At 37.1% G+C, this 22,609-nt stretch overlaps 1 protein-coding gene across 1 annotated transcript in view; it reads left to right on the top strand.

Moving 5' to 3' along the window:
• FNDC3A (fibronectin type III domain containing 3A) overlaps positions 1–22,609 on the top strand; it is a 111,059-nt gene that overhangs the window by 31,968 nt on the left and 56,482 nt on the right. The window contains exon 3 of the mRNA XM_052650072.1: positions 8,366–8,441. Coding sequence (XP_052506032.1) covers positions 8,366–8,441 — 76 coding nt within the window. The remainder of the gene's footprint in view (positions 1–8,365; positions 8,442–22,609) is intronic.

A 22,609-nucleotide genomic window follows, 5' to 3' on the forward strand; every position in this document is an offset into this window, starting at 1 on the left:
TTATCCCTTGACTCTTGGACTTGGACTGGCTATGAGAGAAACAGCAACATATATTGGACACCAATTTAGAGCATATGCCACCTCCTAGGAAACCTTGCTCCAGCCCTGCAATGTATTGACGCTTAGCTGTTTCTATAACTTGAAACATTAAATTTTTTACATTATTTTAGTGAAATATTTATGAGTATACACACACACTTAAACCTGTTGTGGAAGACAGAATCATCAAATCTAAAGGGAATAGCATCTTAGTGAAATAAAGCATAATGGTCATGGAATTTTGATGGACTCTGATCTAAAAACAATAGATATTCTATTAAATTAACTCCTGGATAGTATACAGTCAGAATAATTCCTAATTCTCTAGTTAAGGAACTCTGTACTTAGTCAGCTCCTGTGCCCCAGAATCATGTAAGAATTGTTGACTTTTAAGAAATGTAAGTTGGACTGAAGTGAGGAAGAAGTAAAGAATAACTGGTAAGCAGCACTAAATAAATAAGGAAGTGCGTTCAACTGAAATTTATCCATGGGATACTGAAAATTCTTTAAAGTGAATCTGATTATAAGCTTCTGTAATAAGAGACACTAAATGCAAAGGAGCCTTCTTACAAAGATGGTTTTTCCCATGATCTTTTGTATGTTCTTACGTTAGCTTAATACAAATCGAGATTTTTTTTTTGTCACAAACTATATAGATGTTTGTAGAACTAGAAGTTGAATTCTGCTTTTTCAGTTCTCATAATGTTTCCCATAATAAACTTATGGTTGTTTTATATTCAAGTGCTGTTGTATATCTACTTAGCACCAGATAGAACGCCCAGGATTCAAATTCCTGAAATGCATTTATGTGATATTTCAAAAAAGAACATTTTGAAAATCAGACAAATATGCACAGGTATATAAATACATGACAGAAAATTATACAAGAAATTATAAGCAGGGACTGACCCCAGAAGAAGAGTTTACATTTTATACAACATTTTGTACTGTTTGAGTATTTTTTTAATCTTGTGGATTTATTACTTTTTAAACTTAAAAAAAAGTTCTAACAATTTGAAAAAGGTAAAAAGCTATGCAGTTCCAAGTGTACATACACATATATCATAAGAAGAAAAGCTCTGTACACATACATATCCATTTATTAACAGTGGTTCTTAGGAAAGAGGAGTTTATTGGCAAGAGGTTAAAATTTTGCTTTATCTGAAATGTTTAAGATTTTAAGAATGTCTTTATTTAAAACCAACATAAGTCAGAGAAGTGCACAAATCATTTCTGTACAGGCCAATTAAGAAAACTAAAAGGAGCGTAACCCCTGTAGCCATCCTCAGGTCAAGCAGTAGTACTTTACCAGCACCCCCAAGAGGCTTCTTGGGAAGGATTTGAAAGGTAATCAATCCCAAGAAGTCTCTTGGGAAGGATTATGCTTTTAATCCTTCCGAGAAGTATTCCCTCTCTCCCAAAGATTATCTATCCCTTTTTACTTCCCCAAACCAAAGATTAGTTTTGCCTGTCTTTGAACTTTACATAAGTAGCATTATACAGTATGCATTATTTTGGTCAACATTCATTCCTGTTACCATTCATAGCTGTACATAGTATTTGCTGTATAATATTCCATCCTATAAATATGCCTCAGTTGCTTCAATTTATTGTTGATGGAAAATTGGGTTGTTTCCGGTTTTTGCTTACCACAAGTGATTTCTTCAAGAACATTCCTGTACACAACTTCTGCACATGTATATGCTTTTCTTTGGGGTATGTACCTGGTAATAGAGTGCATGGGTCATAGGGAATATATTAATATATGTTCAAGTAGTAATGCTATTATTTTTGTTAGTTTATTTCTAGTTATACATCCCCAATACCTCAAATACAATTGAACTCTTCTCATATTCCCTCAAACACCAAGCTTTTATTGCTGCTTCAGTTTTTCCTTATTGTAGAGGACTATAATTTTCCTCAAATAGCTACTGCTTCCTTCTAGGGTAAGATTATTTTTTCCTGTCCTACTATTGGCAAAAAAAAAAGGTTTGCAAAGAGACAGCACCAGTTCTACAAGCAGTATGTTTTTGGCTATTGCTCTGCAGTCAAATCAACATTTGGAATTCTCTGTTTGTTTCATTTTATCTATTATCATGATAGATATATATACTATTTGAATTTTAAAGGAAATATCCACATGCCTCTTGTGGAAACAAAAATCGATATGCCTCCACTTGGGGAATATCTGAATAAAATACCTATTATTAGTAAACATCAGTTCCAGTGTGTCATAAGTATCTGTGAACATACAATTGACCGCTTATTGGTCTGTGTACCTATGTGTGCTTCCCTAATGGCTCAGTCGGTAAAGAGTCTGCCTGAAGCGCGGGAGAACCAGGCTTGATCCCTGGTTCGGGAAGATCCCCTGGAAAAGAGCATGGCAACCCACTCTAGTATTCTTCCCTGGAGAATCCCATGGACAGAGGATCCTAGTGGGCTACGGTCCATGCAGTCACAAAGAGTCGGACACTACTGAGCAACTTAACACATGCCTGTGTAATATAAAAACTGATGTTTTAAAACTAAAACCACTGGTAAACTTAACTGGCACATTAATGAGTGCTTAGTGTGTAAGGAAAGAATTTCATGTTAGCTGCAAAGTTGGCAACAAAGTGCCTGTATGTAACAAACTACCCTATCTTCTTGGGATGATTCATTGGACTAATTAAGGGTTTTGGGAGAAAAAGGAGTTTGGAACTGTTTTGAAGAAGGGAAATGCTAATTAAAACCTTAGTGATAATGTAAATATTAAGAAACCTGAAATATAGTAAGTCTGTGGAGCAGTGGAATCCTTCATACACTGCTGGTGCAACTCTTTTTGGAAGTAGCCTGGCAATATTTAATAAAACTGAAAAATGCAGACCTAAAATCTAATATAATATTCTTCTAGGTAGTTATCCTACAGAAAATCTTATACATGTATACAAGGACACATGTGCGTGCCTGTTCATTGCTTTGTAATAACAAGAAGTAATATAAATATCTAACAGTAGAGAAATGAATAGGATTTAGAGGATTCATATGATAGAATGCGTGTGTGTGTGCTGTCACTTCAGTCATGTCTGACTCTTTGATACCGCATGGACTGTAGCCCACCAGGCTCCTCTGTCCATGGGTTTATCCAGGCAAGAGTACTGGATTGGGTTGCCATGCCCTCCTGCAAGGGATCTTCCCGACCCAGGGATCAACCATGTGTCTCTTCTGTCTCCCGCCATTGGCATGCGGGTTCTTTACCATTAGCGCCAGCTGGGAAGCCTCATATGATGGAATGCTAGAATATGATCACCAGTATTCCATTGTCTGAACCTATACTATGGCTAAATCTTAAAAAGTAAAAGGGTGCATGAAACAGCAAATTAGAAAGGGATATTATATATGATCATTATATTACTATAATGATGCCACTGACGTAAACTGGAAAAAAAAAAGCCTTACAAATCAGTAGTTATGTATCAGTACTAATATTAGATATATACAAACATGAATATTGAACAAAAATGAAAAAGATACACCACAAGTTTAGGAAAAAATTAACTATAAACACATTTCTTTTTTCCAAAGAGCTTCTGATGCAACATTGTAAATCTGTCAGATCTTGTATTCAGAATATTTACAGAACTCTTAGAACTCAGCGATGAAAAGACAACCCAATTAAAAACTGGGCAAAGGTTTTGAATGCTCATTTCTTCAAAGAAGGTATGTCCATGACCAATAAGTACATTAAAAGTTGTTCAACATCATTAATGTTTCAGTTCAGTTCAGTCGCTCGGTCGTGTCTGGCTCTTGGTGACCCCATGGACTGCAGCACGCCAGGCCTCCCTATCCATCACCAACTCCCGGAGCTTACTCAAACTCATGTCCAGTTAGTCAGTGATGCCATCCAACCATCTCATCCTCTGTCATCCCCTTCTCCTTCCGCCTTCAGTCTTTCCCAGCCTCAGGGTCTTTTCAAAACAGTCGGTTTTTTGCATCAGGTGGCCAAAGTATTGGAGTTTCAGCTTCAGCATCTGTCCTTCCAGTGAATATTCAGAACTGATTGCCTTTAGGATGGACTGGTTGGATCTCCTTTCAGTCCAAGGGACTCTCAAGAATCTTCTCCAACACCACAGTTCAAAAGCATCAATTCTTCGGCACTCAGCTTTCTTTATAGTCCAACTCTCACATCCATACATGACCACTGGGAAAACCATAGCCTTGATTAGGGGCTTCCCTGGTGGCTCAAGAGGTTAAAGCGTCTGCCTTCAAAAAAGGTAGACCTGGGTTCGATCCCTGGGTCTGGAAGATTCCCCTGGGGAAGGAAATGGCAACCCACTCCAGTATTCTTGCCTGGAGAATCCCATAGACAGAGGAGCCTGGTGGGCTACAGTCCACGGGGTCGCAAAGAGTTGGACACGACTGAGTGACTTCACTTTCTTTCTTTTTGGCATTAATGTTCAGTTAATTTAATTAATGTCATCATTAATGTTTAGAAAAATGCAAATAAAACCATACCCAGTAAAATGGCTAGAATAAAAAAGTCAAATAGTAGCAAGTGTTAGCAAAAACATGGAAAAATTTGAACGTTCATACGCTGCTGGTGAGAATGTAAATTGGTCTATCCACTTTAAAAACAATCTGGCAATTCCCCAAACAATCAAAATGCAGTTATGATGTGACCCAGAAGTTCTTCTAGGTATTTACTCAAGAGAAGTGAAAACATATGTCCATATAAAAATTTGTACAGCTTTTTTATTAATAGCCCAAAGGTGGTAACAATCCAAATGTCCATCAACAAATGAATAAACAAAATGTGATGCAGTGAAATGTTATTCTGCCATAAACTGTAATGAAGTATTCCACAGTCTAGATAAAAGATTAAATGCAAAACAAAAAGAATCCTAATTAAAGGAAAAGTTAATTGTTTTTGAGGGTCTGCTGTATATCAGGCACTGTGCTGGCATTTTACATACAGTGTTTCTGTTAATCCTTCAAAAACACTACATTTTAGAAAAGAGGACACTGAAGTTCATGGAGTTTAAGTAATTTGTCTAAAAACCACATTTATTAAGCAATAGAGCAGAATTTCAGTATAGAATTGTCTAATTCCAAATTCATATTTTTCTATTATAGTGCTTTTATTTCTAAAAAAGCGATTGTGAAGACAGATGACCCTAATAGAAAGTATTTTCTGTTTATCACATTTTATATTGCATACCTTTTCTAGCTTAGCATTGTAATTGGCTGTAACTAATTTCCCTTAATGATTCATCCGTATATCCTCAGCTCTGCAAAACATGCCTAACGTTTAGTATTTGCTCATTAATTACTTGTTAACAGATCTCAATTGTTTCTCTATATGCTGGTATTCTTACCTGAGTTTGAAATTGATTTTCCTTCATAGGACTAAGAATTAAACTCAAATTCATTAGTTTGATAGCTGCCCCTTTATTTACAGTTGTTAATCTCTATGTAGACTTCAGCTGACATGTGTTACATCAGCCAGCCCCGCTACAGACTGACAGCATCCAGTGAAGAACAAAGCATGGTTCAGAGCTCTTAATAGTGAAGTCAGCTTAATAACATTTTGATGTTTAAGTAGTTCATGCTTGTTTGTGAAATCAATTTCCTGGCTTAATTTCTTAGGAAAATCATATAATGAGTTTAAATTTAGACATAATAAGATTAGGTATCTGTAGTTTATCAAGGTAAGTAAACCCAGAAATTAGTTGGAAATACAGTTTTGGAGTTTGGGGAATCTAGAGCTATACTCAGTAGCCATTAACTACATGTGGCTATTTAATTAAAATTAAGAAGATTAAAGAAGATGAGTTCTTCATTCTCACTGGTCACATTCCAAATGCTCAGTAGCACTTGTGTACATTTTCAGGTCATGTATAGCCAAATATAGCTAGAGGCTATTATCAGACAGCACCATTATAGAATACATTCATCATCACAGAAAGTTTTATCAGCTAGCCTTCTCAAAGCCAGAAGGAAAGATTTAGGAGCTATTTAGAGACTGAACACTAGTGAATTCAGCAAACATTTCTTCACCTTCTGTAGTCTCTGCATGTAAACGTAAATAGACTAAAAAAAAAAAAAGCAAATAGACTGAAGTAAAAGGCTCATGTGTGTTGTAGCAGAGCTGACAACATGCAAACAAGTGAATACAGTCATGCACCGAGTATTTTAATAGAAGGATATACAAAGTGCTGTCTCTAATACAGGAGTTACCTAACTGTGCTTTAGGGTGTCAGCTTGTTGAAGGATGAGTAGTGTTTCCTGAAGAGGGAAGTACTTCCTCATAGGAAAATGTCAGCAGAAGTCAAGTGTGAATCAGATTGTGCTGGAGAATAGTAAATAAGTCATAGGCCAGGAAATGAAGATGAAACTTCTGACTATGGAATATTAGATTGAACGGGATAGAGCAGACAGATAGCTGAAAAGCTATAGGATGGTCAGTACAGGAAAATGCGGAAAGTAAGAGGCAGGCAGGTGTCCAGCATCAGCTCAGGAGAAATCTTATAAACAGTGTGTCCTGTGTGTGTTCTTTCTCTGTCCTGTAAATTTGTGCGTTTCTCCTGCGCTAGAGAGCATATCCTTAAAGCAGCAGATCTGCACTGATAAAAATAATAAAAAACTGTTCACTCATTATTGTGTTTCCTTTAAAATATATGTAGATATTACTAATAAATAATTATGCCCTGACATTTGGATAAAGTTAGGCACTTTTATGTAGTAGTTCAGATTCCAAGGTGGTAAATGTTCATTTGAAATTGCCTCACTTTAAGTAGTTAGCTGATAAGTTTTAAGTCCACTGCACTGGGAGTTTACCTTAAGGGAAAGTTTGTTTGAATGGTCTTGTAAAATGAAGTAACTTTTCAGTAACAACGATAATCTCTTATTGTACTTTTAAAGAAATAAATCTGTGTTGGACTAAATGATATCTCGGGTTTCCTTAGCTCTGACTTTCCCCAGGCTGTATGCCGTTTGTTTAGAGGTATTCATGTCAGGCTTGCTGATTTCTGTTATCTATCTATGCATCTTGGTCCTTCTCTTTCCTTCTCATTCCAGAGATGTCTTTTTCTTCTGTCTTGCTTTTTTTTGAAAATTATTTCTTTCTTTAAGAAAATAATTTTATATTTGATACTCTTAAATTTTATCTGTTCCATAACTTCACCAAGCCACTGTATGTTTTTTAATTATTATTTCTTAGGAAATTTAAGAAATGTTTAGTGTTAATCACATTTTTCTAGATTTCTCTAGTCTTCATTAGTATATATACTAAGCATGGTTGTAACTTTAATCAGGGACATTTTCATTATACTTCTTTGTGTTACGTTTATGTAACATTTTTTATTAGTATTTGCATGTGTCATAAGTCACTAAGTTGTATCTGACTCTTTCAACCCCATGGACTGTAGCCCTCCAGGCTCCTCTGTCCATGGGGTTTCCCAGGTAAGAATACTGGAGTAGGTTGCCATTTCCTACTCCAGGGGATCTTCCCAACCCAGGAATTGAACCCACATCTCTTGCGTTGGCAGGTGGATTTGTTACCCCTGAGCTACCCGGGAAGCCTATGTATCATCACGCCTACTTGTAAGAATAATTTAAGAGTCTCCATGATATGGCATTATTTACAGTCATTGTCAACTTTAATCTGCCCTTTGGTGGTAGCCATCTTATCCAAAACATATGTTTCAAGCACATGTTTTATCTGTTATTCAGGAAGTAATATAAATATTAGTAGTATGAGTATTTAAGTTCAGAATGCTTAATGCTCAATAGCTGTATGTGTCTCTGTTCAAAATGCTAAGAGAGCTAGAAGTTAACTATTGGCAAATATTCAGGCAATTCCTTTTATCAGTTGTCCACTCACCCCCTGTTGACAGTATTAACGGAAATCAGGCATTAAAAGCATTTTCTGTAAAGAATGACAAAAGAAAACTGCCTAGCTGATCTGTCCTGAGAATTGAGTGAGGTCTTAAGCATGGCAGCATGGATACGAGGATGTAAGAAATGAAAGAAGCTGAGTGGAGAAGAGAACCTATTCAGTAATTTTACAGAGTGTAGTGTAACTGTCAGATCTGAACTCTGTTTTTTTAAAGGGGTTAGGAATTGGAAGGTCAGCAGTGCAGTGTCTTGTTTTTATTCCCTTACTTTTGGCTTAAGTCTGATCTCCAGAAAAGTGAAGTAATTAATTTTTTCAACAAATGCGTAGTCCCCATTTTCCTTCCCTATTAAATAGCATACATCTACTCTCTTAACTTGCAACATTTAATATCTTGATATGCAGATTTGATCTGCTGTTCTTATAATTAATACTTCTTCCCCTCATTTTAAGGTTATTCTGGTACAAGTTAACCCAGGGGAAGCATTTACAATAAGAAGAGAAGATGGACAGTTTCAGTGCATTACAGGTAAGAATGGTAATTTATTATCTTCTGAGACAAGGCTAAAGTTTATGATAACATAAAAGTGTTATATGTTTGTGGTTTCTTCCTTTCTTTCTGACTGCCACCACACCAAGGCATGAACTTCGCATACTTTATGGCTTAACTATTGTAGTAGCATCCTAATTAGTCTCTTTCCCAGGGTTTCTTGGTTAATATACTATAATGTTGTTCATGTCAGTCTCCTGCTCAAAAATCTTCGGTGAATCCAGTTCAGTTTCCTTAGTCTTTTTGAAAGATCATTTCATCATTCTCGCTTGCTTTTTTCCCACTTTCCTTTCAATACTATTTTCCTTTAGTCTTGCTAAGTTGGCTTATCTGCTATCTCTGAACCCTTTTTATTTGAATACTTTCTGTACCGTTCTTCTTATCTACAGTTTACCCATATCACCAATACCTCCAGCCTATCCAAGTGCTTCCAGACTGAGCTCAGATCTTATCTTTAAAAGGTTTTTTTTTATAAAGACCCATCATTATGTGTACTCATGTACTGGTTGGATGAATAACTACACAATTCTTGTGTAGTAAAAGAATTTTGGTTGTGTAAGTTCCAGCATTCATTCTAACTGAAGAGTCCTTGATTCCAAAGTAACCTGTTAATTAAACTAAAATCTTAGTTAATTTTGGAAGTGAGTGCTCTGAATGAGAGTCCTAAATTTAACAAGTATACCTATGCAGAGGCACATTTCAAAGAGTAATCAAGCTAATGAATAGTTATTGCTCCTAATAGACCTGTATAAATAGGATGCCCACTAGCTAATTTACTAATTCAAATTCCTAATGAAATAAACACTTGTAAGAGAAATTTCCACTAAACTTCAAAACTTACAGAAATAATGATACTGTCTTTAGCTTGGTACATAAAACCTTACTTAATAAAAATGTTCAAGGAGTAATAGCTTCCTTCTGTTTTGATTTCTTAACAACAAAAACTGTGTCATTTTTACTTTTGATTCTCTGTGCTAAAATAATGCCTTTTGCTTAGTAGGTGTGCTGTTGATATTTATTAAAACTAACTGCTAAAATATTTTTAAGTATATTGGTATGCTTGTTTGCCTTGGTAACTACTATGTACTGAAAATATATTTTTATACTCAGAGGTATTTTAGTGCCTTCGAGTTTTCAATATGAGCACCAATTAAGATTGCATGGTAATATGGAAATTTTAATGTAAAAATATAAATGTAGTGAGCCATAAGTAATGCCTAGATGTCAATCATTTAGCCACATCCTGGATTTCTGGCTATTTTTTTATGATTTGACTCTCACATGTAAAAAAAAATGTTAAAGTAAATTCAAGTTTGTTGAAAGCAGTAGCTCACCTTACCTCGAGAAGTCAGGAACTAATCGGCAGTTCCCCAGCGTGTTAATTCCACGCCCCTTGACCCGCTACAGTTAGTGTGCCATTGATGCTACCTCTGCCTCTAAATCTTCCTGCTTTCCTTTTTGTTTCCAGGTAGCTCTGACCAGCTTCTCAGTGGTTACTGATGTGTGTTTCACCATTTTGCTGCTGGTGTCACTTGCTAGTCTGCCAGTGGGAGGTTATTGGACCCTTGGTGCTTCCACTGTCATCTAACTCAGAGAGCGACCAGCACTGTTGCTCCTGGGGCGGTTATTGTCAGCACCTCTGTTCCTGTTTGTCTTCCCTTTACTGCTGCTGCTCTTTATTACTGCTTTTCTGCTCTCACATTATCTTCTCATACACCTGATCTTGACTCTCCCTGCCTTTATAGGGGCTTCTGAAGTTAGGGAAGGTTTGTCCCCGCTAGTAAGTACCACTCTGTTCTCCATGTGTTTGGGGATCATGGTGAGGATAAGCACACACGTGGTCAGCTCTTTCATATTTGCCATCTCCTTTGCAGAGCATTTTGTTAGTAAGTCTCTCCTAAACTGAGCCACATGACATTTAGGTCCTTAGTAAAACAACATTTTGTTAAATACTTACAAGCTCTGTATCCCAGTTATCCCAGCTCTGTTACCCTAGAGTGAGTTCTCTGCACTCCAAATGTTAGCACTTCCGGCCTCTGTGTTCTAGTCTGAATCCTTGTACTCGTTAGGTCTGTTCAGAATGCTTTTGTCTTTATAGTTTTACCTTTGCTAGTAGTAGCTTGTAAATGAAAGCATATACAGAATTTTCCGTTTGGCTTCTTTTCACTTAGTATAACAAGTTTGAGGTCCATCCATGTTTTCATGTGTCATTAGTTCGCTCATTTTTATTGCTGAGTTGTGTTACATTGTGTGAACACCCCCATATTGTGTCTGTTAAATCATTTGTTGAGGGACCTTTGAGTTGTTTCCAGATTTTGGCTAACATAAATTAAATGGTTGCAAATATTCGTGTTTTAAAAAAGAGCCATTTTCTCCCAGGATGTCTTTGTTGGGGATGGGAGAGGAAGATTTCATCCAACTAGGACCCCTAGTGACCTGCTCTGATATCCTAGAATCCCTGAGACGTGTACAAACTACACCTTAGGCCCCATGAATCTTGTTAGATATATCAGATCTTTGATATTAAAAATGTCTGAAATTTATTAGAAGTTAAATGTCTGTTTTATATATCATGGTCACTATATTGTTTGCTATAATTACTATAACTTGCAGAATGAAATATAATTTTTCTTACTAAATTCACAATAAAACTTTAAAGAAATATTAATAACAAAATGTATGAATTACTTAATGGTGTATTTTTAAAGGTACAAGTCTGGGAGTAGGTCAGCTTGGGTTCTGAGACTAGTGGGTGGGAGTTAAAGGAAAACAAATTTAGCTTAATATGAGGAACAACTGTGTAATAAACAGAGCTGTCAGAGAGACTCAGGAGCAATCAGTTTCCCATCTGCCTTTGTAGGTGGTAATGCATCTACTGAGTCTTCACTTGATGGTGCCATTAGCAGGTTTAATTTCTCTTCAATGGATGGTTGGAGTTAATGCCTTTTAGGTTCTTCACAAGTCTAAAATGTTCTGATTGTATATCCTTCAGTAGATTACTTAAATTCTGCCCATTATTTTGCACATCTGTGAAATGAGGATGCACTAGTGTGAATTAGATTCAACTATTTTCTACCAACTCTCAATTTTTTAGATATTCATAATTATGGTAATATCTTATGCCATATCTTAAATTTATTTTAATAATAAGTAGATCAGGCTTCAGCAATAGGTGAACTGTGAACTTCCTGATGTTCAAGCTGGTTCTAGAAACGGCAGAGGAACCAGAGATCAAATTGCCAACATCCGCTGGATCATTGAAAAAGCAAGAGAGTTCCAGAAAAACATCTATTTCTGCTTTATTGACTATGCCAAAGCCTTTGACTGTGTGGATCACAATCAACTGTGGAAAATTCTGAAAGAGATGGGAATACCCAACCACCTGACCTGCCTCTTGAGAAACCTATATGCAGGTCAGGAAGCAAGAGTTAGAACTGGACATGGAACAACAGACTGGTTCCAAATAGGAAAAGGAGTATGTCAAGGCTGTATATTGTCACCCTGCTTATTTAACTTCTATGCAGAGTACATCATGAGAAACGCTGGGCTGGAAGAAACACAAGCTGGAATCAAGATTGCCGGGAAAAATATCAATAACCTCAGATATGCAGATGACACCACCTTTATGGCAGAAAGTGAAGAGGAACTAAAAAGCCTCTTGATGAAAGTGAAAGAGGAGAGTGAAAAAGTTGGCTTAAAGCTCAACATTCAGAAAACAAAGATCATGGCATCCGGTCCCATCACTTCATGGCAAATAGACGTGGAAACAGTGTCAGACTTTATTTTTTTGGCTCCAAAATCACTGCAATTGGTGACTGCAGCCATGAAAATAAAAGATGCTTACTCCTTGGAAGAAAAGTTATGACCAACCTAGATAGCATATTGAAAAGCAGAGACATTACTTTGCCAACAAAGGTCCTTCTAGTCAAGGCTATGGTTTTTCCAGTGGTCATGTATGGATGTGAGAGTTGGACTGTGAAGAAGGCTGAGCGCTGAAGAATTGATGCTTTTGAACTGTGGTGTTGGAGAAGACTCTTGAGAGTCCCTTGGACTGCAAGGAGATCCAACCAGTCCATTCTAAAGGAGATCAGGCCTGGATGTTCATTGGCAGGACTTATTGAAGCTGAAACTCCAATACTTTGGCCACCTCATGCAAAGAGTTGAAAAGACTCATTGGAAGACTCTGATGCTGGGAGGGATTGGAAGCAGGAGAACGGGACGACAGAGGATGAGATGGCCGGATGGTGTCAATGACTCGATGGATGTGAGTTTGAGTGAACTCTGGGAGTTGGTAATGGACAGGGGGTCCTGGTGTGCTGTGGTTCATGGGGTCGCAAAGAGTCGGACACGACTGAGCGACTGAACTGAACTGGACTGAGATCAGTATTCTAATTTTTTTAAAGACCACTGATAATCTTTGGACTAAGGACTTTTTTTTTTACTACATATGACTGAACTAAATGAAGTTCTTTAAGGTATATGGAAATTATAATTAACTCAAGTCCAAACCATATGTAGTAGGCTTTTCCCCATATGATTAGCTATTATATTTTTTTCATAATTTAACAAACTAAATCATGGAGAAGGCAATGGCAACCCACTCCAGCATTCTTGCCTGGAAAATCCCAGGGACGGGGGAGCCTGGTGGGCTGCCGTCTATGGGGTCGCACAGAGTCGGACACGACTGAAGTGACTTAGCAGCAGCAGCAGCATACATTACTTAGGAAAGCTTAACTACCCTTAGGAAATACTCTAAAAGCATAAGTAACTATGTGGTGGAAATCCATTATTTAAAAATTTGCCCTGTACATTTTTCCTTCTAAAATGAAAACATCAGTTTCACTAGAGAGGCTCAAAAGACTCATTTTGAAATATTAATGAGTCTTGTTTTTGAAAATGAAACATAATGGATCATCCATTCATAAATTCAGCCCATTTTAGGTTAAGTGAATGATTCATCCTGAGTACTTTGTGTAATAGTCCCAGATTGTCCCTAAATGCTATTAAATGTTTCCTTTCAAGAGAAACTGTGTTATATATGACTTAGTTAAGAGAAAACTGCAATGTTTATGCTAAAAAGGAAAATTCAGGCAAATTAAGTTGTCTTCAATTCTTTATGTTCCTAACGAATAAAATATCATTGTTAAAGTTGTTCTCTTGAAAATAGGAAATCTCAACCAGTTCAGTGAGTTCTGTTTTTTTTTAAGTGATAAAAATCTCAATTAAACAATTTTTAATGAGTGGTGATGGCAAAAGGAATGTAAGATCTAGAAATATAATTGTGTAAAATAGCTAACAAGGAAATGAGAATCTTAGTCCTAGAGCCGTAAGAATCTCAATTCCGCCACAGCCTCATGAGATTGGAAAAGGACTCCAGCCTCCAAATGAGAACACACCCTAGCCAGTACTTTGATTTTTCACTTTGTGAGACCCTGAGTAGAAAACCCAGTTTATACAACACTCGGATTTATGAACTACAGAACTGTGGGCTAATAAATGGGTGTTTCTTAAAACCACTAAGTCTGTGCAGATGTTAACAAAGCAATAGAAAACTATGACAATTATAACGTGAACATTTTTTCTCTCATGTGTCACGTTCAGAGGTCTGTTAGTACTTGTATGGAGTTCTTTGCTCCATAGGTAGTAAAGGAATTCAGGTTACTTCCATCTTGATCTGCCATCCCTAGAATATTACACTCGTCTGCATGAGCCGTGGTGGCTCACCACCAATGTTCATGTCCCAGATAGAATGGAAAAGAGGAAGAGAAGAAGAGATTAAAGATATGCCCTCTTTCTTTAAGGACATACTTTGGAGATTATACAGGTAACTTGTGCTCACTGGCCATAGCTTAGCTGATCACTTCTAACTAAATAAGAAAACTAAAAGTTGCCTTTGGATGAGGTGCCCATGGATCCAACTAACATTCAGAAGATTATTACTATGGAAGAAGTGAAGAACAAATACCAGAAAATAACTGATAGATGCCACAGGCTATTTTAAATAATAATAATAATTGAAAATCTTCAAAGATCTTCTAAAAATAATTACAGTGTTTGCTTATGGAGTGGTGGTGCATGAAATTGGGAACAGGGATGAAGGGGAAGTTTTTCTTCTCTTCTTTTTTATACTTTTTCATTTTTGAATCTTGTAAAATATAAGAGTTGTATATAAGAACCACCCCCCTTTCTTTTTACCCAAAAGATACTTGTCTACCTTCCCTCAGCCACATTTCACCTGTCCCAATGTGATTAGTATTTCTCCACTGTTCCTCCTTGTCCCTCTTGAGATTTTCATCATTTGGAGTGGAGGCCATGTCAAATATATATATATATATATATATATATATATATATATATGTATGTATGTATGTATGTATGTATATACATTGCATATACATATATATATATACCTTAAGTATATAAGGTATTTTTAAGTATTTGATACATTCTGATGTATTTTACAGTAATAGGAAAAGGTCATTCTACTCTGTTGTCATTGCACATGCACAATATTTTAACTACTTTTTAGGCCATATCAGTATTTATTTTGTGAGTTTTTAATTATAGCAGAGCCTTACTACCATTTATAAAGTTGAAAGCATGGAGTAGTACATTCTGGGTTTCAAATATCTATTTTGCCAGTTGACTTTCTAATAAGTTGAGTACTGTTTGTATGAAGCAGCTCCTTCCTAAATGAGGACACCAAGGCTGATGATACTGTAATTTAACAGATGAATCTGACTAGCCATATAAATTGGGGAAAGTGAAAATGTTAGTTGCTCGGTTGTGTCCCCAACTCTTTGCAACCCCATGGACTGTGGCCGCCAGGCTCATCTGTCTATGGAATTCTCCAGGCCGGAATACTGGAGTGGGGTTGCCATTCCCTTTCCAGGGGATCTTCCTCCCCCAGGGATCGAACTCGGATCTCCTGTATTGCAGGCAGATTCTTTACCATCTGAGCCACCAGGAAAGCCCTTAATAAACTAGGGAAATTTCCACAAATAGCCACATTAGAGAGCTATACTTTCTAACTGGATTTGATTAAAACTTGTCACAGAAATCTGTGTAAGTATGTATTATACCTAATTGAGTAGTTTCATGCCCTTTTGAGCACGTTACTGTGAAAGTCGCTCAGTCATGTCCAACTCTTTGCAACCCCATGGGCTATAGAGTCCATGGAATTCTCCAGGCCAGAATACTGGAATGGGTAGCTTTTCCCTTCTCCAGGGGATCTTCCCAACCCAGGGATTGAACCCAGGGCTCCTGCATTGCAGGCAGATTCTTTACCAGCAGAGCCACCAGGGAAGTCTTTTAATAAGCACATTAGTCCCACATTGATTTGGATTCAAATTTCTTTACAGAAATGTTATTTTCCATATTTGTTTCTGTAACTACAAGTTTGGCCTTCCTAAAGCATGACTTTTTTTATTACTATGCTAAAAACAAACTAAAAAACCTTGCCGCCTTTCATTTCATACAGCATAGGACTCTTAGCCTCATTTTCTAGCACTCCATCAACTCATTCCAGTCTTTCTTTCTAGTTTTAGTTTCAGAAATTTCTACTCCAGATATACCAGAATTAGTAGATACTCCAGTTTCTACCCCTGGAGGAGAGCATGGCCACCCACTCCAGTATTCTTGCCCGGAGAATCCCCATGGACAGAGGAGCCTGGTGGGCTTCAGTCCATGGGGTCGCACAGAGTTAGACACGACTGAAGGACTAAGCACAGCACCAGTCCCCATATATTTCTTACAGAGACCCCTCTCTTACCTTTGTTTACATTGCCCCTTCATTAAAAATTACACAAGAGTGTGCATTCACATGTGTACACACGAGAGCTTTCTGAATATTTGCAATTCTTCAAAACTCAGTACAAACTAGTTCCCCATCCCTTGAGATTTTTTCTGACCACCCCAGGGTTAAAAAATGCTTCTCCGTTTCCTTTGGCACTCATTGTCTGGCCTTTATGTCTAACTTGGCATATGTCTTTTATTGGTTTATATGTCACTTACTGGTTTTTCTCTTTTTTTCTATTTTAGAGTCCACCACTAATAATGTAATTGAGTTCTCATTGTCTGACAGCATTGTGGTGTGTACAATTAATCTTACTTAAACCTTAACAGAGTGAGAAACTTGAGGTTCATTAAAGTCTCATAGATAGTTACTGAAAGATCTGGGACTCAAAGGAAGGTCTTTCTGACTGTAAAGATTATAATTTTTATCCCTCCACCAAGGGATCAGACTCAACAGGGAAGTTTAAACATGCAGGTGTCTAGACCCACATTAACCTTTCTCAAATGATTATGGTACAGACCATATTGTGTCTAGATCTCCTTTCCTTTCCCCATTAGCACCTGGAACTGTCCCTTGCATTCATAGAAACTCTAAATGTTAATCGACTTATTTTAGGAATAAGCAACAAGTTGTCTTTATTTCAGCACTTATTTCTAACTGCAAAACCAGTGCTTTATAGAACTGCAAGTAATGGGAAAAAGGGCAGAAAGTGACTTATAATTTAATTAGCATGTATGATACTATCTAATGGTTATTGAACAATTACTGTAGCAGTTACTTTTGTAAACATTCTGAATGTAATTAATCTATATAATTCTCCTATCACCCCTGTGAGATAGCTATTACTGTCTTCATTTTATGGACAAGAAAACTGAGACCTAGGTTAATAACTTGCCCAGTTTCGGGTGACTGAACAGCTGAGCTGGGACCTGAACTCTGGTAGTCTGGCTGCAAAATCCACACTTTACAGCCATTTCTCAAACATAAGTATCTGAGATGGCATTCTGCTCATGACTTAACAATAGTTAGCTTCTCTCAACCACATACTTTTTTCCAAAATATTTTCACATATTTACTACAAGTCATTTAAAATTCTGTTCTAGAAATGGGAGTGTGTTATTTCAAAAGATCCAAAACCAAATTACTATACCCTAAGAACTCTTGCCTGGAAAATCCATGGACAGAGGAGCCTGGTAGGCTGCAGTCCATGGGGTCGCTAAGAGTCGGGCACAACTGAGCAACTTCACTTTCACTTTTCACTTTCATGCATTGGAGAAGGAAATGGCAACCCACTCCAGTGTTCTTGCCTGGAGAATCCCAGGGACGGGGGAGCCTGGTGGGCTGCCATCTCTGGGGTTGCACAGAGTCGGACACGACTGAAGCGACTTAGCAGCAGCAGCAGCAAGAACTTAATAGTCCATCTCTGAACCCTAAGATCAACCCTATCAAAAAGTACAACATAGCTTTGTGTATGTTGTACTACATGATGCTGGGTGGGGAAAGACCTCTTACTTTTAATTGTAAGATACAGTTTTTTCCTCAGAGCACTGAGAAAGCATGTTTCATTTCATTTATTGATCTTCTTCGAGGAGAGAATCTACTATAAGAACTTAAAGGAGTAAATAGCACCATATTTTATATATTGGGATTCCCTGGTGGCTCAGACAGTAAAGTGTCTGCCCACAATGAGGGAGACCCGGGTTGGATCCCTGGGTGGGGAAGATCCTCTGGAGAAGGAAATGGCAACCCACTCCAGTACTCTTGCCTAGAAAATTCCATGGATGGAGGAGCCTGGTGGGCTACAGTCCATGGGGTCTCAAAGAGTCGGACACGACTGAGCGAATTCAAACGCTCTAAATGTTAGAATTTGAAAAGGTTCTTTTCTCATTTATACTTGAGAAAGATCTTAATTTTTATTACCCTAAAATAATGGGGATGGTCTACAGGAAGATTTGTATCTTTCGATTCTACCTTCTCATCTTTTGGGGAAGAAATTTTCATCAGTTGGATTTAAGTATTTTTGCTAACGATGATATTATTAGAGTGTTAATTAAGCAGTCTAACTTAGTACGGCATAAGGTATATGCCTTAAACTTTAACCTGGGGCAAAGTGTTCTTGTTAAAATATTTTCTGATTAACTGAAAACCAGAAAATCTTTTTCCAAATCATGTGACTGAAAATATTTACAAAATAAACACTTAGATTTAGCCTTAGTGAACAGAATGTACTGAAAATAATTTAGAATCTTCCAGTGCCCTAAATCATTATAAGCATTAAAACTGATTGTTATGGTGGTATAGTGCAGATTGTTTAGAAGATTGAGTTGCCGAGTAAATTGCTGAGTCTAGATTAGGATATTAGGTTTCATTTAAAAGCCATTCTTTTATTTAGCAAATTATTATGAACTCGATATGAACAGTCACTATTCCAAAACTCTGGGGATTTACTGGTGAGTAAGATAGACCCTATCCCTGCCCTTCACAAAGTTCGTGATCTCATAGGGAAGATTGTCAGTAACATGAGAAAAGGAAGAAAACAGGAAGGGTGCTATAGAAGCTCTGGTAGGAACATCCAAACCAGGCCAGGGACTAGGAAAGACGTCCTGGAGGACACACAAAGGATAAGCTCTGGTTTTACTTTTTATTTCCCCAAAATGGAAGATTAAAAAGATTATTAATTAGTAGTTTTGTTCAATCAGGACTTGAATCTTGAAGTCTCTTTATTGATTATAAATTACTGAGGGTATCAACATAATTAGCTTTTTTGTAATAAGGAAAAATATTACTTTTAATGAGTATATATGCATCAAAACTAATTTGAGCACATTTCCTTCAAGTGCCTGCCCCTATGTGGTAAGATTATAGGAATCTCTTTCCTTCTTTATGTTTTCTGTACAACTTGATAATTTTGATCAATATTAATTGCTTAAATAACCATATAAATGTTGTAACTCTTTTAAAATTTAGTCCTGATTTTATTTTATAAAATTTAGAGTTTGAGTTTTTTTTAAGCTGAGACCCTAAGCTTATTAAGGAAAATGGTGGACCATTTTGGTGCAGATAAGTGATTTTTTAACTAGTGAAAGCTAAAAATATGGGACATACCAAGCTTACAAGTATATAATATTAATAATAGTCTGACAATTTTTGAAATCAAGGGGGTGGAAAAAAGAAATGTGTAAATTTGATACCATAATTTAGAACTGGCTTAAAGAATTCTGACATTAAAATGGACAGATATGAACCCAGGGAAAAACCATTAGATGTTGAGGACTTTTGTCAGCCCCCCAAAAATACCAGTGTAAGTAAGCTAGTCCGTATTTATGAAAGAAGAAGTGTTTGTTTGGATCCCCTCTATTTAACCAAATCATTCTGTGAAGGGATACTAGAAAAGAAATAAGTATTTACTACAAACCTACTTTGTGCTTTGCATTCTTTTTCTTAACCTTATGTCAGAATGTCTAGAAAGATCACTTTCCTTATTAAAAATAAAGACCAGACTCTCTAAAGTTAGCATCACTGGAAGGATCTCCTGGTGAGAAGAGCAACTGAATACAAACTGATACAGAGAGTTATCTTATTTTAGCCCTGTAGTGACTGCAGCCACGAATTTGAACTCAGGGAAGTGTTAATTAAGCAGTCTAACTTAGGCATAAACATTTCTGTTTTTTTTACCCCCAAAGTGTAGCTGGGGCAACACAAGGCTACGATCTTCCATGAACATTTATATAAAGTTATAAAGAGACTACCATGAATTAATTATATAATCTGACTTATATATCCTTTTACCTATTGCAAAGACTGTCCCAGGAAAAAAAAGATCTTTTCTGGTTCCTTTCTTTATATGGCAACAATATTGAATGTGATTTTTAGTACCTACCTAGATAATAAAGGGCTGGAAAAAATCATTCTTTCACAGTTCTTATCTTCCTGTGTCACAGCAGCTAACACGAGCATAATTTCATATCTAGTACAGACCCTTCTTATCTTTATAAAAGTATGACTTTGCCTCTGACTGTGGTTGTGGTGTTACATTAAGGCACATCTGAACACGCTCCCATTAACCATAAGAGTCAGGCCACAACATAATAAAGGTGGTGGTAGAAGTTTTCCTTGCATGTCTGTTTTAGTTTCTCTAAGGCTCCAGAGGCAAAGTTACTGTCTGCCAGAGTCATAATTTTAACATAGGACTCTGATCTCAAAATATGTGCAGTAACATTATTTAAGGATGTTGATTCACTTTTAGAAGGTGAACTTTAGTCAAATCCCATTCCCATTATTTGTGGATCAGCAAAGTTCTCTTGTCTTTGACATCCTCTTCTGCTTCATTTTATCATATAATCCCTCAATTTTTTGGAAAAACCCTTTACCATTACAGTGAAAGATCATATTTAAAAATTTTACTTTATTTTTAGTCTTAATATGTTGGAATTTCTCCCCATCCTGTACTCAGTCTCCCATGCTTGGGTGTTGCCGGAACACAGAAGACATGATACCTAAAAGTGTATGCATGCTCTCTTCCTGGAAAGAGAATTTGCCCCAGTCTGTAACTGTTCTGGAGGACGACTCATTCTTGACAGCCATTTGAAAGACTTAGACCCTGCCTCACAGCACAGTGGGGAAGAAAGGCAAGTAATCTACAGTTAAAACCGAGAGGGTGATATGTTCTGTGATGGAATTAAGTGTGCCCAGATGTATGTGGGAGGCCAGAGGAGACATACCTAACCCAGCTAAAAATATTTGTTGAGTACAGTCCAAAGGGTTGCACAGAATTGGACATGACTGAGTGGCTGGGCACACACATGTGCTGGAAAAAGCTTCCCAGGTGGCACAATGGTAAAGAATCTACCAGTGCAGGAGACGCAAGAGATGCAGGTTTGATCCCTGGGTAGGGAAGATCTCCTGGAGGAGGAAACGGCAACCTGCTCCAGTATTCTTGCCTGGAAAATTCCATGGACAGGGGAGCCTGGTGGGCTACAGTCTTTAGGGCCCCAAAGAATCAGACACGACTGAGTGACTGAGGACACAGACACGCACGTGCAGGAAAAGGTGATGGTTAAAGAAATAGTTGTTTAGCCAAGAGGAAAAATAACTGAGAAATATCTTAGAAGTAGAAGGAATAGCATGTGCAAATGCATAGCACAGAGAAATTAGAGGAGACTGAAAAGCTATGAATAAAGAGATATAATGGAAAACAGAATACACTGAGGAGTATCTGAAAATGAGACTAAAAATGGAAACATAGGTGCTCAGTCAACCCAGAAGTCAAACCCACGTCTCTTGCATTTCCTGCATTGGCAGGTGAATTCTTGACCAATGCGCCACCTGGGAAGCCCCATAGTGTGTGTTACAAATACCTTTATAGCATGCTAAACAGTTCAAGTGTTCCCTGAAAAGAACAAAGAGCCACTGAAGGATTCACTTGAAGCAGGAAAATAGCAACAACAAAAGCAAATAAGTAATAAGGATAATAAGACCTGGGCACTCAGTGTGGAGGGTAAGAAGAAACTAGAATGGTTTACAGATTTCATAGTCAGTTGAGCATAAAGATAAATGACAGTGTCTTTCGCTGTGCTGCAACATATACAAGGAAGAGAAAAAAAATTGGTTTGGATAGAAGGATAGAGATGATTAATTTATTACTGAGCATGTTAGGTTCAAAATGCTTTTTGGTTTTATAGCTCTTTCTCTTAAGAAAGGTTTGTAATGTGTCTTAGGGCTCTCCAGGAAGTCCCAGTTTGATAACTGCTGGTAAGGGTGTGTTGATAAGAATATAAATACAAACTCTGAGATTTGATAACTTGAAAAACAAATTCTCTTTGATATAGCTAATAGCTATTTCGCTTCTAGTAATTTATCCTGTTGACATACTGATACATCTATGAATTATGTTTGTGCAGAGATGTTCATTACACCATTGTTTGTAACAGCAAAATGTTGAAAATAAGTTGAGTATCAATAGGGAAATAGTTAAATTATGGGACATTGTTATGGTGGAGTACTATGCAGCCATTAAGAGATTGGAGCAGCCTGTGCCTGTACCCACATGAAAAGCTCTCTAAGCAAACTGTATTATTAAGGTGCAGAACAATGTGTGTAGTATACTGTCACCTGTGTTTTTAAAAGAGTAGACACATAATTGCTTTTGTATGCATTAAATACCTCTATTAAGATTTATACACTCGAAACTAACACAGCATGGTTAATCGACTATACAGCAATAAACGCAAAACTAACACAACATTGTGAATCAGTTATACTCCAGTAAATACTAAAACAACAACAACAACTCACCAGCCTTTTTTACGTTCTCATAAAAAGCACCATTAGTTGAGGGAACAACATGAAAACG

Source organism: Budorcas taxicolor, chromosome 12 (assembly GCF_023091745.1).
Source record: "Budorcas taxicolor isolate Tak-1 chromosome 12, Takin1.1, whole genome shotgun sequence".
NCBI lineage: Eukaryota > Metazoa > Chordata > Mammalia > Artiodactyla > Bovidae > Budorcas > Budorcas taxicolor.